Genomic DNA, 19,756 nt, shown 5'->3' on the forward strand with positions numbered 1-19,756 from the left:
TAATGTTGAGGTGCTCAATGTTTAAGTGCTCACTGTTAGTTTGGGTGTCCAATCCTCGTTTAGGTGGTGAATATTTAAGTTCTCAATGTTTTTGGGTGCTCAATGTTTGTTTAGATACTCAATGTTAGTGTGTTCAACGATTGTTTAGGGGGCAATATTTAAGTGCTCAATGTTTATTTGGGTGCTCAGTGATCATTTAGGTGCTCAAAGTTAGTTTTAGTGTAGGTGCTCACTGTTTTTTGGGTGCTCAAAGATCATTAGGTGCTCAATGTCAGTTTAGTTCAGTTTAGGTGCTCAATGTTTGCTCGTGTGCTCAGTGATTATTTAAGCACTCAATAATGGTTAAAGGGCTCAATGTTTAAATGCTCAGTGTTAGTTTGGGTGCTCAATGATTGTTTAGGTGGTCAATGATCATTTAAGTGCTCAATGTTTGCTTAGGTGCTCAATAATTGTCTAAGTACTCAATGTTTAAGTGCTCAATGTTTGTGTGTTCAATGATCGTTTAGGTGCTCAATGTTTAAGTGCTCAATTTTTTTGGGTGCTCAGTGATCATTTCGGTGCTCAATGTTTGTGTGTTCAATGTTTGTTTAGGTGCTCAACTATTTTAGGTGCTCAATGTTTGCTTGGGTGCTCAATGACTGTTTAAGTGCTCAATAATGTTTAAATGCTCAATATTTAAACGCTCCGTGTTCGTTTGGGTGCTCAAGGATTGTTTAAGTGCTCAGTGTTTGGGTGTTCACTGATTGGTTTGGGTGGTCGTAATTGTTTTAAGTGCTCAATGTTTTCTGGTGTGCTCAATGCTGCTTTGGGTGTTCAGTGATTATTTAGGTGGTCAAAGAACATTTAAGTGCTCAGTGTTTGCTTAGGTGGTCAAGGATTTTTTTTAGGTACTCAGTGTTTATTTAGGCACTCCATGTTCAGGTTCTCAGTGTTTGTTTGGGTGCTCAGTGAGTGTTTAAGAGCTCAGTGTTTGTTTGGACTGTTCCTTTAGAAAGGCAATTGCTGGAGGCTTGTTTGGGTATCCTGGGGATGTTTCTTGTTTGGGTTGATCCATCCTTGTGATCCTTCCCATCAATCCCTTTGATCCTTCCCCATCCATCCCTGGAATCCTTCTCCATCCATCCATCCATCCATCCATCCATCCTCCATCCATCCATCCATCCATCCATCCATCCATCCATCCATCCATCCATCCATTCATCCATCCATCCATCCATCCATCCCTTTGATCCTTCTCTATCCATCCCTGTGATCCTTCCCCGTCCATCCCTGGGATCCTTCTCCATCCATCCCCGGGATCCTTCTCCATCCATCCCCGGGATCCTTCTCCATCCATCCCTGGGATCCTTCCCCATCCATCCCTGTGATCCTTCTCCACCCATCCCTGTGTCCCCTCCCCATCCAGGCTGCTCCGGGGGGCTCTTCCCTGCAGGCTGTGCCCCCGGGGCTGTTCAGTGGTGTCATTAATAATGCATTAGTCTGGAGCAGGCAGCTGGGACGTTCATCCAAAACTCTGACTGCTGCTGGCAAACACAGCCCAGCCATCTGTGCCAAGTCCCTGTATTTACATCATCCATCCACAACCAGCTCCTGCTCTTGTAAATCAAGAGATCATTGTGATTCTCCTGAAAGATTCATTGTGGTGAAAGACTGCAACACAATTAAATTTGCCTTCGTTTATTATTTATCACTAATATTCCAGCCGGTGGTATATCAACAAAGCAAATGTTTGGGAGATAAGCCCAGATGAAATCAGGAACCAGCCCTGCTCAGAGGGAGACAAATCAGGGCTCCAGCCACGAGCCTGGGCAGGCAATTCTATTTCGTGGGAGCCTTTGGTGCTTGGAAATTTTGTTTTCGTTCTGCCGGGGGTTGGAGATTCCTCCTGAAATGTTCTGACACAAACGGGATGGCAGGAGCAGCTGTGATGGGATTGTCACTGGGTAACACTGTGGGGACACTGTGGGGACACTGCTGGGGACACTGCTGGGGACACTGCTGGGGACACTGCCCTGTGACACTGCTGGGGACACTGTGGGGACACTGTGGGGACACTGTGGGGATTCTGCTGGGGACTCAGCTGTGCCTGCAGAGAGCACCCAGACCATCCTGGAGCCGCTCTGAGCTGCTCTGTGCCCCAGAGCTCGCACTGCACAGGGGTTTGTCAAACACCAAACACTCCAGAACTTTCCATTTGTCTCCCCAGAGCTGCAGCAGGGCATCCCTGGCAGTGGTGACACAGCAGAGCGTGCAGGGGGTGTCAGGGTGGGATCTGCACCCCCCTGATTTGCAGCATTTCTGCAGCAGGAGCTGCTTGGCCAGACCTGTGCTGCCTCTGGGGCTGCTTATTTATTTATAAACGTGCTGCCTCTGCTATAAAAAGCTTTGCAACAGCCCAATAATAAATGCATTCATCACCACATCTGCTGTAATCACTGCAGCTCCTGAGCTGCTATTTGGCTCTCATTAGCTGCAACTCCCATTCACCTATAATTTCAGAGAACACACAATTATGTGTTATCACTCCTTCAAGTGATTACTACACTGGATGTTTTTAAGATAATGGCACGGAGCACGCCGTGATGAATTACACCTCTCCAGGTAGTTTTGCTCCTGTCATTAACTCCATTATTTTATTTAAACCAGCCTGTGGGGCAGGGCCTGGGGAAGGGTCCCAGGTCAGGGCTGACCCCATAAAGAACGTGGCCCAGCACACAATTATCTCCCTGCTGTCTGTCCTCCCCACTCACACTGGAGATGTTGTTATGAATAGATTGGAAAACCCAACCTTTTTGCACCTGGAAAGGTCTTTTTTTAATTAAGCTTTGATAGACATAAAAGCCTTTTCAGGGAGAACATGGGGAAGAGCAGGAATATTGAGAATATTGAGAATATTGAGAAATCCTTGGAGCCTGGGCAGCAGCAGCAGGGAAAGGAGAGGTGAATGTTTGGGGCATTCCCAGGTTTGAAGTATTCTCAGTTTTGGGGCGTTCCCATATTTGGGACATTCCCATATTTGGGACATTCCCAGGTTTGGGGCTTTCCCAGATTTGGGATTTTTCAGGTTTGAGGTTTCCCAGGTTTGGGACATTCCCAGATTTGAAGTATTCTCAGTTTTGGGGCGTTCCCATATTTGGGACATTCCCAGGTTGGGACATTCCCAGGTTTGGAGCATTCCCAGGTTTGGGGCATTCCCATCGTGGTCTCAGAGTTTATGGTGATTTTTTTTATTCCTTTCATTTGTGTTTCAGTGTTGTGTGGTAACAAACAGAGTCAGAAAAAACTCTGATTTTTGATGGTCCAATAAAATAACAGCTCCCAAATTTTCCAAGACCCCTTTCCCTTAGGAAAAGTGCCAGACCACGAAGGCAAAGCCATGTGATGAATCGTTCCCTTACTTTCCTTTTGCACTGGCAATATCTTCTCCATAATTTCTGGAAGTCAGTGTTTCTCTTTCATAAATCTCCAGGAATTAATAAATATCCAATGCAGCAGCCAGACCCTTTTTTAATATTTCAAATATTGTGATGGATTTGGGAGTTACTGTCTGAAGTGGAACCCAGGCTCTCCCAGCGGTGTGGGATGTTATTCCTGAGCCTTCAAAGACGGAATAATGTGCACTCCCACCAAGGAAGTGATTAATGACTCGAAATTCTGAGCTTTGCACTGCACTCTGTGCCCATTTTAATATGAAAATGCATTTGTGAAAGGCGGGGAATGTTTTTGCGTAATTAAAATAAAAAACCAGATGGATTTATTGCAGTTGTGGCAGCAGCAGTTTCTCCATCCTTGCCAGGGGGAAAATCCATTTCCTGGTGGCAGGAGGGAAATTCCCAGTGAGGGAATGGCTGGGATGTGTGTGCCAGAGAATCCTTGGGAATGTGGGAATTCTTGGGAATGTGGGAATCCTTGGGAATGTGGGAATCTTTGGGAATGTGGGAATCCCTGGGAATGTGGAAATCTTTGGGAAATGGGAATCCCTGGGAATGTGGGAATCCTTGGGAAAATGGGAATCCCTGGGAAATGGGAATCTTTGGGAATGTGGGAATCTTTGGGAATGTGGGAATCCTTGGGAAAATGGGAATCTTTGGGAAATGGGAATCTTTGGGAATGTGGGAATCTTTGGGAATGTGGGAATCCTTGGGAATGTAGGAATCCCTGGGAAATGGGAATCTCTGGGAATGTGGGAATCCTTGGGAATGTGGGAATTCTTGGGAATGTGGGAATCCCTGGGAATGTGGGAACTCTTGGGAATGTGAGAATCCCTGGGAATGTGAGAATCTTTGGGAAAATTGGAATTCTTGGGAAAATGGGAATCTCTGGTAATGTGGGAATCAGAATATCCCACATTTGGGCACAGGATATCTCACATTTGGGATATCACAGGATATCTCCCATTTTTGGGATATCGCAGGACATCCCACACTTTTGGGATATCACAGGATATCTCACATTTGGGATATCACAGAACATCCCACATTTTTGGGATATCACAGGATATCTCCCATTTTTGGGATATCACAGAATATCCCACATTTGGGATATCACAGGATATCTCCCATTTTTGGGATATCACAGGATATCTCCCATTTTTGGCATATCACAGAATATCCCACATTTGGGATATCACAGGATATCTCCCATTTTTGGGATATCACAGGACATCCCACTTTGCTGGGGTTTCTTCCAGGCAGGGCTGGCTGCTCCCAGGAAATTCCTGCAGGGCAGCCAAGCACAGCCTGAGCAGTTTTAATTAAACAACTGGAAGAACAGTTTTTTACAAAGATTAATGGATCTCTGTTTTAATTATGGTGGAATAATGGACTAGAGAGCTGGGAAAGTGGGAGGCATTAAAAAAAAGAGGATTAAAAACTTGAGGGAAGCTGGGTGAGACTATATTTTTCTGTACTTACAAATTACAGAAGATCATCCCCATTAATAATGATTGGAAAAATAATAAAGTGCCCTCAGCCGTGTATGACAGTTAACATTAAAATCTATTTTTTATGCTTGTTGTGTGGGGAATTTCTGATTACAATCATCAGTTAAAAAATAAATCGTGCTTTTTTTCTAATCTTCCAAATTTAAATATAGAAGAATTCTCTGCTGAGTTCAGCTATGGTTTCATCAATACTTTTCCACGCCATGGGAAGGTAAAAAGAGCAAAAGTCACTTTTATTTAATGAATCCTATGCTTACTTTAGTTGTGCTTCAGCGTTGTTATTAATTATTAAGAATAATTACTTCAATTCACGGATTTTAAAAATTACATTGTGGGAGGTGCTGCTGTGATGTGCAGGGAGTTTGACACAAACATAATTTAGGGAAAGAGAGGAAAGGGAAGAGAGGAGGGAAGAAATGAGGGCAGGGCACTGATATTTGCAGTTTTTACTGTTGCTCATCCTTTCAATGAACGATTTCCCAGAGATTGCTGCAGGAGGGGTTTTGTTGTTGTTATTTGTGTTAAAGCTGCTCTGCTGGAATCACTGCCCTGCCCTGAGGAGGGGCTGCCCCTTCCCAGGAAACTGCAAAGATTTGATGGGGGAAGGCCAAGCCTTCCTTTAAACAGCAAAAAAAAATTCCTGGATTTTCCTTATTTCTGTTCCCCTAAAAAGAACCCAGCACAGACTCTGATGCCCAGAGTCCTGCAGGAGAGCTCAGGCAATAACTGGAGGGCTGAGGAGTGATTTGCAAACAGAGAGGGATTAAATTGGTTAGATTGGAAAACATTTCCCAGATGAATCATCTGATTGCTGCTTCCACGGGGTAAATATTCACTTTATCCATCCCATCCCAGGTGGGAGGTGGGAAAACAGGATACTGGAGATCAGCTGGGCAAAGTGGGAGCAGTGCCAGGGCAGCTCCAGCCCCACAGCTGGGTACAGGGGAGAGCTCTGGGGTGAAGGAGTTTGGGGGTGAAGGATTTTTGGGTACTGAAGGAGTTTTTGGGGTAAAGGAGTTTTGGGAGATAAAGGATTTTTTGGGGGGTGAAGGAATTTTGGAGGTGAAGGAGTTTTTGGGGTGAAGAAGTTTTTGGGGTGAAGAAGTTTTGGGAGATGAAGGATTTTTTGGGGGGTGAAGGAGCTTTAAGTGATGAAGGAGTGTTTGAGGGTGAAGGAGTTTTTGGGGTGAAGAAGTTTTGGGAGATTAAGGATTTTTTGGGGGGTGAAGGAGCTTTGGAGTGAAGGAGCTTTGGGGTTGAAAGAGATTTTGGGGTGAAGGAGCTTTGGGGTTTATCCCAGGATGGGAGGGGTTGGGAAGGACCTCAAAGCTCACCCATCCCACCCTGTGACCCTGGAGGTCTTTTCCAGCCTCAGGGATTCTGTGAATTCTCTTCCAAGTTCTGGATGTGCCAGTGTGAACAAACAGTGTGAACCTGAAATTAATGAAATTAATGAAATTAATGAAATTAATGAAACAGCTGCCTGCAGAAACGCTAATTTGTAATTGACAGAGTCCCAGGGAGGTTTGGGTTGGAGGGACCCTCAATCCCATCCCGTGGAGCCCGGGCAGGGGCAGGGGCAGTTCCTCACCTGGGCTTTGCTGGGACGGGCTGGCAGCAGCTGCTGCAGAAACACGGGGAAGGAAACCCGTGTAGAAAAACCTGCGGAGCTTTCTGTGCCTCTCCCGCCCTGCTGCTCATTAGAATCGAGTTCAGAGCACTCACAGCACTTTGAAAGAGGCTCCCTCCCTTCCCTGTCTGGGACCAGACCCTACAGAAATCCTCCTGCAGGGATCCCAACCTCAAAGTGCCCCTTCCCGGTGACATCCCAATTCTCTGCTCTGTAAATGGGGAGTTTTTATCCCACACCTTCTCTCAGAACCCTTTCAGACTCAATGCTGAGATCATTAATTAAATGAATGGCTATTCTCCTGCTTTGTTTCTGAACCATTTTGGCCTGATGTTTCCAGTTTCTTATTCCTGAATGGAATGTCATTTTCCACTTAGACAATACTGCCAGATGCTTTAGCCACCAAATCACCATTTTCTGCCCCCACTTTCTATGGGCCCAGTTTTATTTTAATGTTTCATCAAAGGGAAGAGCTCTATTGCATTCCCTTCTTCTCTTGGATTTCCTTCATGTAGAAAGCTCTTTATAAAATAGAAAAGTCCCATTAGTCTGTTGCACTTTGTATTATCCTCCTTACTACCTTCCTTCAGCTTTTAAAATAGTTTCAAAGCTTTAAACTCCAAGGTGGGCATGGGGTGAGTCTGAAATTTGCCGGATTCATTCTCCTCATTTCCTGAAGGGTCGTTAATTATGGGAAGAGGTGCAGGTTCCCAGTGCCACAGCACCTCTTCCTGATGGCCCCAGGGTTTGCACTTCCCTTTACCCAGCCCTTGGAGCTTTCCTTGTTATTCCCTCAGCTTTTCCCCCTTGCTGGATGTGGAAACTGGAGCTCAGGGGTGTTGAGCCAGGTTTAAGCACCCCCAGCTGCTCAGCAGGCTCAGGCTCCTCCATCAGCTTGAGGAAAAAAGCTGCTCCTGCTTCTTCTCCCTGTCCTGGCATCCCCTCACTGCCAGCCCCCAAGAGCGGCCCTCTTTTCCCTGCTGGACACTGGGGTGGGATGGGATCAATGGGATGGGATTGGGAACAATGGGATGGGAACAATGGGATAATGGGATTGGTGTCAATGGGTTGGGATCAATAGGATGGGATGGGGTCAATAGGATGGGATGGGGTCAATGGGATAATGGGATTGGGCTGCCAGGTCCCTTCCCACCCAAACCACTGGGGGTTCTGGGGCTCTATGAGCCCTCTAAGAAGTTGTTTTGGATCCTCTGATGCCCAGGCAGTTTTCCCTGGGAAGAGTCTCTTGGTTCCTGAGCTCAGCAGAGGGTGGCTGTGCCCCAGGAGCAGGGCAGGAATCTTCCATGGAGCCCATGGTGGTGCTGACCCTCAGGGCTGAGCTGCAGGACAAAGGGCTGGGTCAGGAACAGCTGAGCCTCCCCTGCTGGTGCTCCAGCAGGAAGGGGCAGGAGGAGCAGAGCAGGCAGCTGTGCCGGTGGTTATTGTGTTTGCAAGCCGGGCTTTGGCGTTCAGGAGGATTCCGAGTGGAACCGTTCCGGGTGTGCGTTCACCTCTGATAAACCACGGCTGGGAGTGGCCTCCACAGCTCCTCCAGCTCCATGCCCACGGCTCCTCTCGTCCCCAGGTGCTACCTGGAAGATGGAGCCTCCAAGGGGGCCTGGCTGAACCGCTCCAGCATCATCTTCGCGGGCAGCGACAAGTGGTCGGTGGATCCGCGCGTGTCCATCGCCACGGCCAACAGGAGGGAGTACAGCCTGCAGATCCAGGACGTGGACGTGACGGACGACGGGCCCTACACCTGCTCCGTGCAGACCCAGCACACGCCCAGGACCATGCAGGTGCACCTGACCGTGCAAGGTACGCGCCGGGCGGGGCGGGGCAAGGTGGGGCGGGGTGGGGCGGGGTCCTTCCTGGAATCCTGGAATCCTTGCTTCCTTCCTGGAATCCTGGAATCTTTCCTTCCTTCCTGGAATCCTTTCCTTTCTGGGATCCTGGAATCTTTCCTTCCTTCCTTTCTGGAATCCTGGAATCAATCCTTCCTTCCTTCCTTCCTTGAATCTTTCCTTCCTTCCTGAAATCCTTCCTGGAATCCTACCTGGAATCTTTCCTTCCTGGAATCCTGGAATCAATCTTTCCTTCCTGGAATCCTTCCTTCCTTCCTGGAATCCTGGAAGCCTTCCTTCCTGGAATCCTTCCTTCCTGGAATCCTTCCTGGAATCCTTCCTGGAATCCTTCCTTCCTGGAATCCTTCCTGGAATCCTTCCTTCCTTCCTGGAATCCTTCCTTCTTGGAATCCTTCCTTCCTGGAATCCTTCCTTCCTTCCTGGAATCCTTCCTGGAATCCTTCCTGGAATCCTTCCTTCCTGGAATCCTTCCTGGAATCCTTCCTTCCTTCCTTCCTGGAATCCTTCCTTCCTGGAATCCTTCCTTCCTTCCTGGAATCCTTTCTAGAATCTTTCCCTGCTTCCCTCCCCAGCACATTCCATGTGTTTCCCCCAGACAGTTCTCTGGTGTCAGTTTTCACGTGGATTTTGTATTTATTGTGTTGTTCCAGGGTGAACAATTCTTGGTTTTGATTGTCTCCCTAATAATTAATGCCCTCATGCAAGGGCTAAAAAAACAAGTTGGAAATTAATTGCATGTGTAAAATATATCAACAGGAGCTTAAAATTAATTAGGCTAACTACAGGCATATAGAGAAATAATAACTCAATAGTTAAAAATATGCATAATTATTAAGCAATTGCATTTATATCTTCAGAAATGCAAAGTATAACCTAAGGCTTTAACTTATTAGTCTTTGGTGCAATCATCATTAACATTTTCTCTTGCATTTTTATGAGTAATAAAGCAATGAATATAGAAGAGTTGAACTGGCAAATCCCCATTAATCCGAGTGGCACACAGGAATCCCTCAGAAACAACGGGGTGAGCCTGGGGGGCACAGGGGTTATCCTGGGATGGAATAGGGGTTATTCTGGGATGGAACAGGGGGTTATTCTGGGATGGAATAGGGAGATATGCTGGGATGTAATGGGAGTTATTCTGGGATGGAACAGGGTGTTATTCTGGGATGTAATGGGGATTATCCTGGGATGGAACAGGAGTTATCCTAGGATGGCACAGGGAGTAATCCTGGGATGGAACAGGAGATATCCTGGGATAGCACAGGATAAATCCTGGGATGGCACAGGGAGTTATCCTGGGATGGAACAGGGAATTATCCTGGGATGGAACAGGAGTTATCCTGGGATGGAACAGGGAGATATCCTGGGATAGAACAGGAGTTATCCTGGGATGGCACAGGGGGTTATTCTGGGATGGAACAGGGAGTTATTCTGGGATGGAACAGGAGATATCCTGGGATGGCACAGGGGGTTATTCTGGGATGGAACAGGCAGTTATTCAGGGATAGAACAGGAGTTATCCTGGGATGTAATGGGGATTATCCTGGGATGGAACAGGGAGATATCCTGGGATGGAACAGGAGTTATACTGGGATGGAACAGGGGGTTATTCTGGGATAGAACAGGAGTTATCCTGGGATGGCACAGGGGGTTATTGTGGGATGGAACAGGGAGTTGTCCTGGGATGGAACAGGAGTTATCCTGGGATGGAACAGGGAGATATCCTGGGATAGAACAGGAGTTATCCTGGGATGGAACAGGGGGTTATTCTGGGATGGAACAGGAGTTACCCTGGGATGGCACAGGAGATATCCTAGGATGGCACCAGGAATTCTCAGGAGATGGCACCAGTCCCAAACAGACACAGAGCAGGGGCTCAGAGGGACCCCAATCCCTCCATTTACACAGGACCCATAAATAATTCAGTTTTCCATGGAAATGCCTTTTATAGATTCACTCAGGAACCACAACCTCGGGTTTTATTTAAGCATGTATAATGTTCCCAAAGTAATACTCTAGGCCCTTTTTCTGTTTAATAAACCCCCTTAATGTCCCCTAAATATTAATGTATTGATTTAGTCTTTGCAATGTTTGCAAAGTCTAATTTGTTTCCTCAGCCAGGCCAAGAGGGACTTGCATTTGAAGCTAACGAGATAAATCTTCCCCAAATTTATTTAAAGTGGGACAAAATAAATATGCAAAAGACTTCAAAATCATCTAACAACCACTTCCCAGCTAAAACTGACAATCCATTACTCTTTTAAATTGCCAGCACTCGAGCAGGGTGTCAGTTTTCTTTACAGAATTAACTTGCTGGTGCCAGCCTCTGTTATCATCTTGTCCCTGCTCAGCACAGGGAGGAAAAGAGCTGGAAAAGCAGCTCCTGTCTCCAGGATTTGTGGGGTTTAGCCATTCATTAAATCCCTCCCACTGCTGCCCTCCAGGAGCTGCGGGGGATCTCACACTCTGAAATAAGTCTGAGTGGTTTTTCCCTGCTCTGGGAGGCTCAGGGCACAGGAAATGTTGGTGTTGGGAGGTGATCTCATTTGCAGGGATGGAAATCAGGGATATTTTATCTACTCTCATCTGAAACTCATCATTCTGCCACGTTGGAGGCGCTTCAGCCACGGCTGCAGCACAATTTCCAGCAGGAGCCTGGGATTTCCATCTCCTGGAATCTGCAGGCAGAGGACAATGGACACAAAATGATCATTTCCTCTGGGGCTGAGGAGTGCTGGTTCTGTTCCACTGAATTAAGTGGTTGGTGACCCCTGAGAGTCTGACTAAAGGTGTCCAAAAAAAGAGTCCAAAGGGTCTTTCAGGAACTTCTTGTGTTAAATTGCAATGCTAGGCACAGAAGGAGGAAAAAATATGGGATAAAATGAAAACATAAACCACCATCCTCCCAAAAATGCTAAAGCTGAAGAAAATAATAATTCACCTCCCTCAGTGAAACAAACCCACCCAGCTGGGAATGTCCTGGGAGCCCCAGGCTGCCAAAAGCATCCCAAACCCTCCTGAAGGACAGTGGCTGTGGAGTTACTGGGAAGAATGGGAATGCAGTGAGGGGAGCTGCAAATGCTCATTTCCTTCTGCTCTGTGCCCATGGTCAGAGCTGGGGAGATGGTGGCACAGGAGATGGGACAGGAGATGATGGAACAGGAGATGGAACAGGAGATGGGACAGGAGATTGTGGCATAGGAGATGGTGGCACAGGAGATGATGGGACAGGAGATGATGGGACAGGAGATGGTGGCACAGGAGATGATGGGACAGGAGATGATGGGACAGGAGATGGTGGCACAGGAGATGGTGGGACAGGAGATGGGACAGGAGATGGTGGGACAGGAGATGGTGACACAGGAGATGGTGGCACAGGAGATGGTGACACAGGAGATGATGGGACAGGAGATGGTGGCACAGGAGATGGTGGCACAGGAGATGGTGGCACAGGAGATGGTGGGACAGCTGATGGAACAGATGATGGCAGAGGCTTCTCCTGGGATCTGCTGCTGCTCCTCTCCCAGGCAGGAGGGAAGGAACTGTGCAGTGAGTTTGTCTATCCCTCTTTTAAATCCCTGTCAGCCTGAGAGATGGGATCGTTGCCCTGAGCAGTGGCAGTCCCTGATTTATGTCCCTGGTGCCAGCTGTGCCCCAGCAGTGCTGCTGCAGGAGCTCCTGTCCCCCAAAAGCCCCTGAGCCGTGGCAGGGGTGCCCCAGCTCTGCTGAGCAGTGACAGATCCACCAGCAGGAGAGGGGAAGGAGCTGCTCAGGAAAAGCAGAGGGAGAGAAGCACAGACCTGCAGCACCTCAGCGACCTGGGGCTGTGCAAGGATGACATTCTTGCACTGGGATTTGTTCCATGGCCTGGATTTATGAGCTGGGAACTTGGAGAAGAGAAATGTTTTGTGCTCTGTGCTGTGCTGGGTTCGTGGTTTTGGGAGAAAACCCAAAAAATTCCACCCAGGCAGGGGAAGGCTCTGGTTCAGCAGCTCCTCCTCAGGCTCCACACTCCAGGAGCATTTCCTTCCATTCCTTCTTCATTTCCAACCCCCCAGAGTCTAATTTCCATTTCTTAGCCTAAGAAAGGGTAAAGGGAGGATGATGACAATATCTGATATTTGCAAGCAGCCAAATCCACCAGTTGGAAAGAGCAGAATCAAATGCCTGTCTTTAAAAAGAATGCATGGAGCTAATTTAGGAAAATTTCTGGAGACGAAGAAGTGAAGTGGCAGATCCATCCTGCAGGATTGAATTGTGAGGAGTTTGAAAGGCAGCTCTAAGGGACTGGGATTGAATGTTTCCTGCCTGGAAAATCTCCAGCTGAAGGAGAGGAGCTTTGATTGCACAGCTTTCCTGAAGGTGTGAAGAAAACATTTTCAGTTGTCCACCCAGAGATTCCGGGGCAAAAATCCCATAGTTTCTGTTCCTGGCAGGGACACAGGAGGGGACAGGGGACAGGGATGGGGACAGGGATGGGACAGGGACGGGACAGGGACAGGGACAGGGACAGGGGACAGGGATGGGGACAGGGATGGGACAGGGATGGGGACAGGGGACAGGGACGGAGACAGGGATGGGGACAGGGATGGGACAGGGACGGGACAGGGACAGGGACAGGGGACAGGGATGGGACAGGGATGGGACAGGGACGGGACAGGGACAGGGACAGGGGACAGGGATGGGGACAGGGACAGGGACAGGGGCAGGCCAAGAGGAGGCTGAGCTGGAGATGAAAAGTTTTTCCTGGGAAGTGTTTCCAGCCCCGGGCAGGGCAGGGTCCCCATCCCTGCAGGGATTTCAGTGCCCTGTGGCCCTTGGGGACACGTTTGGGGTGAGTGGCAGTGCTGAAGGATTGACCCATGCCCTGGGAGGGTTTTTCCAGCCCCAGGGACTCTGGGATTCCCTGGTTTTCTCTCCCTTCCTCTGGGTGCCTGAGGGTTGCTGTCCCCCTTGGGGCAGATTCCGTGCTGGATTCTGAGCAGAGCTGGCAGGAGATTTTCCTGGCAGGAGCCACCAGTGCAAACCCCATCCTGGAATTATCAGGGCTCCTGTTCCCCTGTGCTGCAATTGGTGAGGCAGCAAGGAAGGAGGGTCACAAACAGCACAGGGTCCGAGCTGCAGCCAGGGGACACCCAGAGCCAACCCACACAGCCCTGAGTGTGACACAATCCCATAACGTGGCTCCAACTCCCCCTATACCCTCTTATCACAGCTCTTTCATCCCAGCTGTTGAGATTAAAGCTCAGGAATTTGTGTCAGGAATTCACCCACAGCCCCGTGGGTGAATTCTGAACGCTGTGCTCAAGGAGATGCATGCACAGAATCTCTTCTTTTACTGTGGGTTTTGGCATCCCTTTTTTCTTCTTTTTTTTTTTTCCTCTTTTCACCTGGTGTTTTGAACATTTCTCCCCTCAGTTTAATACGTTCATTTATGAGGAAAGGATTAAACACAAACCTCACGAGACAGACGTGGGGTTGAATGTGAGTGTGCAGATTTGAATGGATAAAGAGGCACTTCAGGAGCTGGATAAAACCAGAGTGTTCCTAAGCCTCTGATTCCAAACCTGCCTCAAGGCCAGCGCTGCTGAAGACATTACAAGGAGCAGAATAAACAGCTAAAAATTGCTTACTTATAAAAAGCTTTGTAACACCAAAGGCTCAAGTAGAGAATTGTGAGTTATTCTGTTGACCCCCGTGGATTACTTGTTTTGTTGTCTCCGGGATTCAGAAATGTTCTTATTTTATTTGGACTGAAATTTTAATCATCCCCACTTTGCATTTAAAATATGATATTATTTCCCCTTCTATCATCTGTAAGAGAAAATGGGGAAATTTCCTTAATAGTTGGCAGATTAGCTTTGTTATGTAAAACAGATCCTGGCAAAAGGAATTATAATTAACACAAGCAATGTTCCCTTACACAGTGAAAGGGGTGCTTTGGAGGAGAAGTCATTCTGCTGCAAACATTTCAAAGCAGAGGTTTTGTTTTGTGTTCCCACTGAACTGGATGGAGTTGGCATGCCCAAATATTTTGCCCATAAATATTCCCAAATCCCTGGGTGTGATAACAGCAATCTCTGAGTGGAGCTTTTCTCAGCCCAGGTCTGGGATTTGAAAGATGAGGCGAATTATTTCCTCCATAAATCTGCTCAGCACAGACACCCAGAGCCCTTTAGGAACCAGAAATCATTCCCTGTTCATGGCTCCATTGATTTATGGGCACAGGCTCACTCAGCCCCAGTTTAACCAGTTTAACCAGTCCCACTGAAGCACTGGGCCAAGGGGAATCCTTGCCCCCATCACTGCCTGGGCCAACAGAATGTGCTGAGTTGCTTTTAACTGTCCATTGCCATGAATTAATTGGGATTTTACTGATTTGCTAATTTCTGGGTGCCCTGAGGGCACAGAGCAGCCCCTGCTGTGGCTCTCCCTCCATGGACAGTGCTGCAGGGTCATTAGCTGGGCCCTAATTAAGCAGGTTTGGGGTGCTCAGCTCCAGCCCCTCTCTCTCTGACCCTCCAGCAGGTTTGATTTGTCCCTTGTTTTGGGGTCAGGGTGGATTTTGGGGCACAGGATCCATTTGTCACCCCTCTCTCTGACCCTCCTGCAGGTTTGATTTGTCCCTTGTTTTGGGGTCAGGGTGGATTTTGGGGCACAGGATCCATTTGTCACCCTCTCTCTCTGACCCTCCTGCAGGTTTGATTTTGTCCCCTTGTTTTGGGGTCAGGGTGGATTTTGGGGCACAGGATCCATTTGTCACCCTCTCTCTCTGACTCTCCTGCAGGTTTGATTTTGTCCCTTGTTTTGGGGTCAGGGTGGATTTTGGGGCACGGGATCCATTTGTCACCCTCTCTCTCTGACCCTCCTGCAGGTTTGATTTGTCCCCTTGTTTTGGGGTCAGGGTGGATTTTGGGGCACAGGATCCATTTGTCACCCCTCTCTCTGACCCTCCTGCAGGTTTGATTTTGTCCCTTGTTTTGGGGTCAGGGTGGATTTTGGGGCACGGGATCCATTTGTCACTCCCACTGATCTCTGCCAGCGGGGCCATTCAGGTGCCAGGTGGGTCTGTCACCCGAACAGGGGAGCAGGGACTGCACCCTATTCCCAGGCTGAAATTAAGGGAGGATTTTCTTTGTTAGCCCAGCGCAGCGCCCTGAGCTGCTGCTCACTCTCAAACCCTCCTGCGGCATCACCGGCTGTTAAAATCCCATTAAAATGCCATTAAAATCCTGTTAAAATCCCGTTTCTGGGACAATTCCCCGTGTAAAGTGCCGCTTCCCCCATCAGCATCTCCGGGCTGGGCTGGGCTGTGCTCTCCTCTTGGGAAGAACCCAAAATCCCACCTCGTTTTCCTTCAGGGAATGAGTGGGGAGTGGAATTCTCCTGGAATTCCGCGTGGCTGTCTCTGGTCAGGCATCCCAAACTGCCGGGCAGGCAACAGCCTGATGTTAATTGGGTGTTAACTGCCTGTGGAATATGAATATTAATGAGGCCATTAATCCCCATTAATGCCAGCAGCTCCCGTGCCGATGTCGGGGAGATTGAATCACACCACTCCCAACACATTTCCCTGGGATGGGGGCAGCTCCGCAGCAGCTCCAGAGGAGGAATTAATAATGTGGAAAGCAATTCCAAGTTTCAGTGTTAGATAATCATTGCTAATTATTGGGCTTTGTAGTGAGAACAAAAATAAATACTGGATAAATTCATATCCACTGACTTAACCCAGGGAACCAACCTTTCCTCCCTGGAACTGAGTGGAGGCACTGGAAACCTGCTCAGGGTGTATTTGTGTTCAAAATAACCAGAACCTCATAAACCATCCCACGGCAATGGCAGCTGAACCGGCAACATCAGTTTTAGTGCTGAGCCTACCAAAGTCCAGCCTAAATTCCCTCCCTGAGAGGGGTCCCTGCTCCTGGGGAGGGTCTGGCAGTGCCTGGGGGTCACACCCTGTGTTGGAGTGATGCAAACCCAGCTGGTCCTGGTGTGTTTGCACCACTCTAGTCCTGCTTTCTTGTCCCAAAGTTGGAAACAGCCAGACCAAACTCCTGCAAAGTGCTGCACAGCTTGTTCCAGATATTCAGATATTCAGATATTCCCCAGCCAGGGAAGGGCAGCCTGGGGGGCTGTGGGGATCCCAGAAGGGCCAGCAGGGATTTCAGTGTCAGAATTACACCTCTGTCACTTGCCAGTGACATCCAAGTGCAAAGGGCTTTGACAACAGGCTTCAAACTCCAAATGGAAGATTCCAGAATATGGAATCAATGGGGTGAAATCCAATATGGGCAGAACAAGACAGGAGCCTGGGGGAGAAATGAATCATCTGCTTCGCAGTGGAAATCACATCAGGGCCATGGGGATGGTGGGGTCCCTTCCCTGGGCTCTCCAGTGGGGTGGGGAGGGAGGCACAGGGAAGGCAGTGATCTCCAAAGGAGAGTTGTATAATTAAACTGGAGGTTCATCAAACCCCAGATTGGATTGGGATGGGTTGGGGGGACCTCAAATCCTGCCCAGTGCCACCCCTGCCATGGCAGGGACACCTCCCACTGTCCCAGGGTGTCCCAGCCCCAGTGTCCAGCCTGGCCTTGGGCACTGCCAGGGATCCAGGGGCAGCCACAGCAAATCTGGGAATTCCACTCCAATATCCCACCCACCCCTGCCCTCTTTGTGCCATAGGAGGGTGACAAAAAAGATAATCCAACATAGCTCTTTGTGTAATGGAGAAGCAAAAGAGAGAGAGAGCTGCATTTACAGGAACACTGCACTTGTACAGGGTAGATCGTGCCAGACAGAACAGGAAAGGCCCAGGAAGGCAACACCTCTCTGAAATCATGCTTTGTGCAAAACATCACATCTATCCAACTACACCCTCTGGGGATCCATTCCCTGTGCCTGTCCCCCCATCCCTTGTCCCCAGCCCCTCTCCAGCTCTCCTGCAGCCCCTCCAGGCCCTGCCAGGGGCTCTGAGCTCTCCCTGGATCCTTCTCCTCTCCAGTGTCCCCCCAGCTCTCCCAGCCTGGCTCCAGCCCTGCAGCAGCTCCAGGTGGGATTCCCTGAGGATTGGAGTCCTTGGGGTCCCTCCCAGCTCTGATTATCCTGTGGCTCTGTGCTCCCTGTAACGGGTGGGAGAGAGCTGGGGCTGAGAGGAAAGGACCAGGAATTTTATCTCACATCACAGCAAAAGGCTGGGGATGGGAGGTAAGCAGAGCCATATGGCTGGGATACAGAGAAGGGGGAGAGATGCAGCCAGAGAACTGTCAAGGGAAATTATTTTAATAACTATCTTGGGAATACGATGTAAATCTGTCATTCAGGCTCGCTGGAGAGAGACTGAACCTGTAGAATTCTCCAAAAGGAAAAATGCAGAGTTACAAGGAATCATCTCAAATCATTACAGCTCTTTTATTTAGCTGCTGTGACAGCATCAGCAGGAACAGGTATATCACTGTTTACCTGTCACAACCCTCTAATATTCTCATTTTGCCTGTAAGGAGCAGTGATGAGGCTTCACCTCTAATTTTCTAGTCTAGAACTCTTTTCTCAGCACTTCCAACCCTTCAGTGAGAATCCCTTTGCCCACTTATATGGAATTTGTGTTAAAAATGTCCATCCCTATTTGAGTGCACAAATTCCTCCCAGGGAGCAGATCCAACCTCTGGGACAGGGACTGGAGCTGGGCCAGGGGAGGGTTAGGATGGATTTTAGGGGGAAATTCTTTCCCCAGAGGGTGCTGGGCACTGCCAGAGCTCCAGAGCCCAGGGTGGGATTTTTGGGGTGTCTGTGCAGGGCTGGGGGTGGGACTGATGATCCTTGGGGGCCCCTCCAGCTCAGAGTATTCCATAATTCCATGATTTTCTGACCCTAAACTTGCACAGCCCCTTCAGCAGCCTGCACGCCCTGGGGGCAGCTCTCCCTTTGCCTGGGAGGATAAAGAAAGGGAAATCCCAATTTATTTTGAATTATTTCATTTTATTGCTTTTCTGGCTGAGCAAACCACGGTGCTCTGGCTGCTGGCTGGAAATGGAACCCTGCAGGGTTTAGGCTGTGCTCTGGAAAGGGGAGCAGTGGGGGTTTGAGGGGATAATGTGTCCTGTGGCCACCCCTGGCTGCTGGCACAGGGGTAATGAAGAGCTGGGGATGGGTTTGGCAGCCTGGGGATGATTTTGGCAGCCTGGGGAAGCTGCAGGGTTCTGCTGGAACCTCACTGAAGGCAGGGATCCCCCTGCTGGGATATTTGTGGGGTTTTGCTGGTGTTTCAATGGCCTCTTTCACTCTGCAGCTCCTTAATCCCAAAAACCCCCAGGAGCTTCCTGGGACCAGGAGGTTTTAGAGATGCTCAGGCTGGTTTACTCAGATTTATTCAGAATGTGTTCTAACTGGCAAAAATTTCATCCTGTCCCACCCAGCTGTCCCTTTCTTACCCAGGGTAAACTCTCCTCTTGTCTTGCCTTAGTGATCACTCTGCTGGTTATAAAATAAGTCCAGGGGAACTCTGGTTTTAACCAGACCAAACCTTGTTTTATTTCAACCTTTGACTGCTCCCATTCATTCTTCTTCAGCCCCACCCAGGCTGGCCTTGGCCACTTCCAGGGGCAGCCACAGCTTCTCTGGGCAGCCCAGGCAATAATTAATAATTAATAATTAAGCATCTCCCCTGGTTAGAGGTGCAGAAGGGAGAGGCAGAGCCCTGTGCAGCCCTGGCTGTCGATGTGCTCCAGCAATCAGTGCCCAGCCACCAGGAGGTCACCTCTTTTTTATCGTTATTTTTGCCCTTTATAACTTTCTGGCTCCATTTCCATGATTAAACAGCTGGCAGAGCTGTGATTGCAGAGTGCTGCTGGCTGGAAGGAGCTGCTGGAGTGGCTGGAAGCTTTTCCAGGGAGTGGGAAAAGCTGGGCTGCTCCTCCTGCTCTGAGGTCCAGGAGTGTCCCACTGGCACAGCTGAGCTGCCCTGCCAGGAGCAAAGGGGGAAAGGCTCAACCACAGTCACAAATCTCTCAGAATTCCCAAACAGGATCCTTCCTTTTCCACTCCTGCCCCAATGTCTTGATAAACTCAAATAAACCGACCACAGAAAACAGGTGAAAATCAAGTTCTGCACATCACTGACACCTCATTAATTTACAGAGATTGTGTTTACACTGCCAGATATCCAAGAGCTGAAAGATTCACCCCAAATTTACCCAAGTGCCACTTTTATGAGACCTTTCCTCACTCCTCAGCGCTGAGCTGGGAATAAATGAGGGCTGGAGATGAAACCATTCCTCTTGCCTGCCCACCCATCATTTATTTCCTCAGCCCCACTTTGCC

General features: G+C 48.8%; 1 protein-coding gene across 3 annotated transcripts in view; it reads left to right on the top strand.

The window, feature by feature from the left end:
• Positions 1-19,756, top strand: part of NEGR1 (neuronal growth regulator 1) — a 151,389-nt gene that overhangs the window by 56,327 nt on the left and 75,306 nt on the right. For all 3 annotated transcript variants that reach the window (XR_013775358.1, XR_013775359.1, XM_079314363.1), the window contains exon 2: positions 8,158-8,390. Coding sequence is in view for 1 of the 3 variants with exons in the window: in XM_079314363.1 (XP_079170489.1) it covers positions 8,158-8,390 (233 nt within the window). In the remaining 2 variants the exon portion in view is untranslated. The remainder of the gene's footprint in view (positions 1-8,157; positions 8,391-19,756) is intronic.

This window comes from Erithacus rubecula (assembly GCF_903797595.1).
Source record: "Erithacus rubecula genome assembly, chromosome: 10".
In the NCBI taxonomy this organism is placed as follows: domain Eukaryota; kingdom Metazoa; phylum Chordata; class Aves; order Passeriformes; family Muscicapidae; genus Erithacus; species Erithacus rubecula.